We start from the raw sequence: 8,230 nt of genomic DNA, 5'->3' as shown, positions 1-8,230 counted from the left end.
CTTATATATAATCACGCATTCTTTGAATTTTTTCTTTTACTAAAACAAGCAACACATTTAATTATAACGATTACAAGAAAACCTCAAATAGGTATTCGCCTTTCATAATTTTTATTGTAAAAAAGAGAATAAATAAGCATCCATGATCCATCTAATAAAATATAAGTATTCCAACCCTAAAAGTGACATTTGAGTATTTATCCATATTGTGGGTTCATATATCTAAAAATATCACTCTATATTAACATTACAAAATAATCTCATCATTTGCTTTGTTTCCAAATGTACCATTTTCATTCTTTTAGCATCTATCTGTCTTCTCTCTTCTCCCTCTTTCTCTTGGTTTACCCTTCGATTCTTTGGAGAGTCATAACTGCCACTACCAAAAACCATCATCACCACCAAATTTCTTTGAAGAAAACGTCCACAACTTTGACATCTTTATTTGTTTTTTCTTCTCTATTTCTTCTTCTCTATGCATTTTATATCATAAAAAATTACCATGGGGTATTTTATTTTAGTCTCCATGGATACTTTAAGAGAATATAAGAAAGAGAGAAGAAAAAAAAAACGGAGAATGATGCCAAAGTTAAGGACATCTTTTTCAAAGAAATTTGGTGGTGATGATAGTTTGGTGGTGACTGTCATGTCTCTCCAAATAATCGAAATGTGAACCAAGAGAGAAAGAAAAGAGAGATGGATGCTAAAAAAAATGAAAGGGGTATATTTGAAAACAAAACACATCATGGAATTATTTTGTAATTTTAATATATGGTGGTATTTTTTTGGATATATGAACTCACAATATGGATAAATACCCAAATTTTCCCTCTAATATTATTTTATACACCTTATTTAAATAATATTTTTAGATATACACATATATTTTTGTCGAAACAAAATTATTAAATTTATGATATAGCAATATCTCTTTAAACTCGAGAACAAAACTTTGTTGAAAAATATTTTTTAGAATGGAAAAAACAGTGTTACGTTTTTTTTTTTAAATCTATTTAAAATGCAAAAAACTTAGGTAAAAAAATCTTTAAAAACAAAAGAAAATATTTTTTAAAAAAAACAACATTAGAGCACGGGGTATATCATGTAAAATCTCATACCTTTTGAGGCATTCAACAAAGGGTTGGCCAACGGGATAAGGCGCTGGACAATTTGTCCTGTCCAATGTTTGGACATGTTAGAGCACTTGATAAATTAGAACATTCTTCCAAAATAATCCTATTTGTGTGGAATTATGATTAAATTAATAATCCCACAGGTAAGATTTTTTTTAACTTATATTTATATACATGTTTTAAATTTAAACATAATTTAAATTAAAAATTCGAAACTTATCTATAATTTTTTTATTAGTGAAAAAATACTATTTTGAATTGACTTTCCAAACACAAAGTATTGAAATAATATTAATTAAACAATAATTATAATTCCAACACAAGCAACAACTTACTAAAATTGTATATTCACTATACAATATTAAGATTATTATTTAAAAAATATTTTTTTTTCAAAATTTTACTAAATTAAGATTTATATTAGATTAAATTATTATTTTAAATTCTCATGTAATTTAAATATTTTTTTATTGTCTAACATATTTTATATTATTTATAAGATAAAAGTTTGACAAGTAATATTTTTGTGATTTACTCCCATATTGAACCAAACACAATATTATTAAGTAATCCAGTCCGATCTAATCCAAAGCCAATTCCACCCAACAGTCCAATTTCAATTGCCAACAAAGTCAATAAATGGAGACAACTCAAATTATAATTGACAAGAAACAATAACACACCATAATAGAATGAGAATAAAGTAAATTTACAATATTATAGTAGAATTTGATTCAAAACAAAGTTCCAATATTTTCCAAAAGATCAAACTCAATTACAGTCATATAGCACAATTTTTAAAAGAAAATTTTGCTCCATCAGCAAATAACCCTAAACAACCCTAAAGAAAACTTAGAATTGCGAAAAACCACAAGTTACACGTAGAATTCGAACCAACCCCCAAAACAAAATTAATATTTAGATAATTATAAAATTTAAGAAAAAAAAAGTAAACCATAAGTCAATTATAAATCTCTAGGTATATATGCTTAATATATATATATATATTTAATAAATGGTAGTTGAGACAAGAAAAAATCAGATTTATGTATTATTTTATTGATTATTTGACTTTGACACTAATTTCACCCGTTTTTATTATCATTGTTGAGAGAGTATTTTCAACGCAATTAACACTATTGGAAGAATGACAAGTTAGTTGTATACATTAAACAATAAATTGTGATATTGATGATTATAATAATCAATTATATAACACTTTCAAAATATGAAAACTTGTGGGTAGTTATTGTAATGCATTTATTAATATTTGATATATTATTAGAATAAATTTGATGATTTTTGTGTAATAATTATATATATTTCAAAAATTTACTTTTCATTTTACCTCTTTTATAAAAATATACTAACTCGGCCACTAATTTTCACCTAATTAGAAAGAATAATATACCCATGGACAAAAATAACTCTAAGGGATGTTTGGTGTAAGGGTTTTACTCCATGGACTTTAGTTGATAAGGCTTGAGATTAATGGAATCTCAAAGTAGAAATTAGATCGGTACCATTTTAAATGATCCACTTTAATTTTTACCTACTATTTTTAATTCATATTTTAGTACTTAAATTTTCAATTAATGTACCTATTATACCATTTCAATTACATGTTTTTTTCTCTTTTTAAACACGCTACAATTAGAATGCATTTCCAATTTAACTATAATATGACACATATAATACACATTACAACAAAACTTAGAACCATGTGCTCGAATAATGGTAATTTAAGAAGTCTCATGATAATAATGGGTAATTTGGGAAGTCTCATGATAATAATAGGTAAAGTTCAACTAAATATATTTCGTGCCTAATTTTAATTAAATACTCCTAAAAGTGGGTAGCTCTCAACTTTTCCCAATCTCAAACTCAAGTGTTCAAAAATTTTGAGATTATCCAAAAAAAAAAAAAACACTAAAAATAGGATCTACTTAAACATAAATTAAAAATCATATCAAATATAAGTTTGATTTGATATTCTCATTCTCATAAACCGAAACTCCCGTAACAAACACCCCTAATCGATAACGTGGTTGCGGCCGCCAACAAGAAAGAGATAATCGGTGAAGAATCAATAAAATACAGTGTATGAATTCCACCCTATATAGTGTTCTTTATAGTAATCATAATTTACATTTGAATATTTCGCATACAGTATATGAATTCCACCATATATAATGGTTCTTTATATTAATCATAATTTACATCTCCTACTTGCGTATTTTATTTTTATTTTTAAAGGGTGATCATTATAATAAGACAGTACATGCATATTAAAAAAAAAGAATAAAAAAAATGCAAACAAAACTAAAGAGATTGCTAATAATGTACATCACCCTGTACTCCACATTATGAAGGAAAAAAAAAATTTATACAAGAGAATAATGAAACTATTGCTTTTGAAAAAATATAGAAAAGAAAATACAAATTGGAATAAAGATTACAAACTCGAAATCTCTTTCAATACACTTTTGTACCTAATACACACTTGACCATCTCACACGCATATTGACACTGTCAAAGCGTAGCTAATTTGTGTGGTATGACACTTTATCGAGGTGATATCTGAACTGTTTAATCAAGGGGGAAGTACAGAAGCTAGCTAGCATAATAATAAAGCCAGAGAACATATCTAAGATCGTGTTTGTTGTTGCTGTTCTAGGTATTTATTTTATTATTATTGTATCTTAATTGTGAGTAGATGAAGTACTTACTTTAAAAAAATAATAGTCGGCACAACACAAAAGTCCAAGATGAAATGATAGCATTATTACATATATAAGATCGAATAACAAGGATCAGATTACAACACTACACGGATGTAACTCGAGAACAACGTTTTTGTGTACACGTACAATGCCAACGCGTAAAAGGTTGTCAGTGTCATCACTCTTTTCTTGCCACTAAGTGAACTAATAATAATAGTACTGTCCAACGTTATATAATTATATGGGATCGCCCAAATATAATCATCAATATTTATATATATAAATATTATTATTCTTAATTTGTGAACAGTTTTTGATTTTTTTTAATTTTTTATAATTGTGTATATTGTAGCTATTTAGAGTATTTATAAATTTTCAGAAAATTCTGAATAATTTACAGTACTAAAAATTAAATTCAAACATGTTATTGCACACGTAACTAATTTTTTTAATGTCCGTAGAAAACAATATAATTGAATATCATTTTTATTACGGTAAATTATTAAGAATTTTTTAAAATTTTATATATATATTTGTATGAGCTTACGTGGAGGGACAGCTAGTGACAGCACGAAGTAACAAGTGTCTTCAATGCCCTCACAAAAAACAATATATATACTTAAAATTGAATTTTGACAATGAAATCTAAACCGCCCACCAACTTTCACCAAAGAGCTAGAGTTGAATATATATATATATATGTGTGTGTTTGTGTGTGATGATCCTTCTTATGAACCTTCATATAACCAGGCACAATAAGGGTATCTTCCCCTTAATTTCTTTAATTTATCAAAAAAAAAAAGCCCATTTACTTTTTTGGTAAATAATAAATAAAAGTCATATATTGCATTTTCCAGTCCAACTTATAATATTTTACTCTTCCACAGTATCAGCCATCATGGAAGTCAGAGGTTGAGACCAACGACCCATGCTACTTACTACTCGTACTTATTACAAAGGCTATAAATATGTGTTGATCTGAAACGAGCTTCTCATCCTCAACTCCAAATATTTGTTTTTCCCATTCAAGTGGTGTCTCTTGTAAAGATTTCTCTCTTCAATTTTTTTCACTAAAGTCTTTCGAAGCTAGCTATATAGACATACATAAGATCTGTATAGACTTGAAGATCCAATTAAGATTTCCAGGCATAACTATAACCAGAAATAAGATCATGAGTCCCACTATGATGATGACCAGCAAGAAACCTCAGCAGAAATTGCTGTCTAAGATTGCAACTGGTAATGGGCATGGTGAAGAGTCTCCATATTTTGATGGTTGGAAGGCTTATGATAGTGATCCTTTTCACTCCACCAACAATCCTGATGGAGTTATTCAGATGGGTTTGGCTGAAAATCAGGTATATATAATGCTACACTCAAAACAAGATATGATCATATCATTAGTACGTACACCTTTATAATAATCTAAACTCCTGATCATAACCTTCTTCTTTTTCTTCTTCTTTCTTGTGCAGCTATCTTTTGATGTGATAGAGAATTGGATTAAGAATAACCAAAGCGCTTCGATCTGTACGGCTGAAGGAGTTGAAGAATTCAAAGACACAGCAATTTTCCAAGATTACCATGGTCTACCAGAGTTCAGAAACGTAAGCTTTTTTTTTATTTTTTTCTCTCTATCTCTTTTGTTCAACTTGGGTTGTTATCAATATTTTTGTATCGATCAAACAAGACCATATATGTTGTTGATGATATATAATTAATATATGCATGACTCCACAGGCTGTGGCAAAATTCATGGAAAAAGTAAGAGGAAACAAAGCCAGTTTCGACCCAAACCGCATTGTGATGAGTGGAGGAGCAACCGGGGCTCATGAGACCGTTGCCTTTTGTTTGGCTGATCCTGGTGAAGCTTTTTTGGTTCCTATTCCTTATTATCCAGGGTTAGTGCTCTTTCTATATCATCATATTATTATTCATTGTTGTTTGTTTAATCACTTTCTCTACTCTAGAGTCTAGTGACCTGGTTTTAATTTCTTTCCCCCTTTACAGAGTGTTGTTATCTAGTAGAGGTGATAATATTAGCGATAATATTAGCGATATCTCATAATATTTATTAAATTTAAACGTGTTTAACTGATGGACGAAAGAGATAGATATTGAAAATGATAACAATAATTAATAAATGTTGATTGGAGGGAATTCGATAAGTCAACGTTTATACAGCTTGCATCCAAGTATATTTTCCGACAAAGTCAACAGTAAGTTTTGTTTTCTTTAATATATACAATAGTCGAATCCTACTAGAAAGCTTCGATTATTGCATGGTGGGGGCATGAAAGTATACCAATGAATCATTATTTAAGCACTTAAGAACAAAAGTAATAAGTGCAAAATTTTGATTGGAGAGCCAGGGAAGTGGTGGGGAATATGCTAATTTCTCCATTTAGAAAGTCTTGAAGAAGGAAAATAAAAAGTCAAGGATTTAATGAGAAATATGTTTTTAGAAAGAAAAAAAAAAGTCTTGTCCAAACAAAGCTTTAGAATACTTAATTAATATTGAACCCTTTGTTTCATGCATGAGAATCAATGACTTGATCACAAGCATGATATTAGTTTATCAATTTATCATCACATTAATCAAAGTGTTGATCTCTATTCAAGTTTAATTTGCTAATAAAACTTTTGATTATGTTTCAGTTTCGATCGAGACTTGAGGTGGAGAACAGGAGTACAACTTCTTCCAGTACACTGCGAAAGCTCAAACGGTTTCAAAGTGACAAGAGAAGCCATGGAAGCAGCCTATGAAAAAGCTCAAGAAGAGAACATCACAGTAAAGGGATTGCTGATCACCAATCCATCAAACCCCTTAGGCACCATTCTCGACAGAGACACACTGAGAACCATAGTGAGCTTCATCAATGAGAAGAACATCCACCTAATTGCAGACGAAATCTATGCTGCAACAGTCTTCAGCAAGCCGAGTTTTATAAGCATCTCAGAGATCATAGAAGAAGAAAACATTGAGTGCAACAAAGATCTCATCCACATCATCTACAGTCTCTCAAAAGACATGGGATTCCCTGGATTCAGAGTGGGAATTATCTACTCTTACAACGACGAAGTAGTCAGCTGCGCGCGAAAGATGTCGAGTTTTGGCTTGGTTTCAACACAGACACAACATCTCATAGCAGCAATGCTGTCGGATGAGGTGTTTGTGAATAGCTTTTTGACTGAGAGTGCAAGGAGATTGGCCATAAGGCACAAGGTCTTTACCAGTGGACTTAGTCAAGTGGGCATTGAGTGCTTGCAAAGCAATGCAGGGTTGTTTTTGTGGATGGATTTGCATAAGCTTTTGAGGAAACAAACACCTGAGGCAGAGATGGAGCTGTGGAGAGTCATCATCCATGAAGTTAAGCTCAATGTGTCGCCTGGTGCTTCGTTTCATTGCCCCGAACCAGGCTGGTTCAGAGTTTGCATTGCTAACATGGATGATCACACCATGAAAGTTGCTCTGACAAGGATTCGTAGCTTTGTGATGAAGAACAAGGAGCCAGTTGTGGTGCCAAACAAGAAGAAGTGCTGGCATTCAGATTTGAAGCTCAGGCTCAGCATGAATCGTAGTAGATTTGATGATTTCATGATGTCACCTCACTCTCCTATGGCACATTCTCCTTTGGTTCAAGCAAGGAATTAATTAGGCATCATGATCTTCTGGCTAGTTTTTGTAAATCACTCTATTAATCCCAACTACAACTACTTAATGAATCACTTGATTAATCCCAACAACTTAATGACCCAGGATTCTCTGTCCAATTTCGGTGTCTCATTATTGTCCAACCAATAAAATCGAGACACCGAAATTGGACCGATGAGCTGGTTTCATCAAGTAAGAGTTGGGATTAATCAAGTTATTAATTATATAGATTCATTAAGTACTAGGGATTAATCAAGTGATTCATTATATGGTTTCATCAAGTAGTTGGGATTAATTAAGTGAGTAATTATATAGATTTGTTTGTTTAATTTTTCTAGGTACTGTTAAGTACATAGTGTCAACAAATTGTACAACTACCAATGTTTTTTTTCATATTATTTTTCCTTTTCACATCAACCAAATGTGAGTGAAAAAGGTGTGTAACGATGTAATATGAGCAAGTGTTTATTATGGCAAATAATAATTTGTTTGATTGTCATATTTTTCAAATTGATTTGTTTTTTTTTAGTTTCTTTGAGTACTTAACAAAGAAAACTACAAATAATATACATATATCTATATATTTATATGGTTGTGTAATGTGTTTACACATTCAAACTTTCAAATGTTCTTGTAAATTGAATACAATTGGAACTCAAGTGTTAAAATGAAAAATGAAAAATTGAATAAAAGAATCCCAAGTAATGAAACATCATTAA

The 8,230-nt window shown here is 30.3% G+C and overlaps 1 protein-coding gene across 1 annotated transcript; it reads left to right on the top strand.

Annotated features, from left to right (window-relative positions):
- Positions 1–4,775: 4,775 nt before the first annotated feature.
- Positions 4,776–8,021, top strand: LOC133778494 (1-aminocyclopropane-1-carboxylate synthase-like). Its single transcript, XM_062218439.1, has 4 exons — positions 4,776–5,214; positions 5,332–5,463; positions 5,597–5,757; positions 6,515–8,021. Exons 1-4 carry the CDS (start codon positions 5,029–5,031, stop codon positions 7,509–7,511), a joined length of 1,476 nt encoding a protein of 491 aa, XP_062074423.1. The 5' UTR covers positions 4,776–5,028; the 3' UTR covers positions 7,512–8,021.
- Positions 8,022–8,230: the final 209 nt, after the last annotated feature.

The sequence above is a fragment of the Humulus lupulus genome, chromosome 5 (assembly GCF_963169125.1).
Source record: "Humulus lupulus chromosome 5, drHumLupu1.1, whole genome shotgun sequence".
Taxonomy (NCBI): Eukaryota; Viridiplantae; Streptophyta; class Magnoliopsida; order Rosales; family Cannabaceae; genus Humulus; species Humulus lupulus.
Note: the sequence above shows the minus strand (reverse complement) of the source record. Positions and strands in the feature narration are given on the sequence as shown.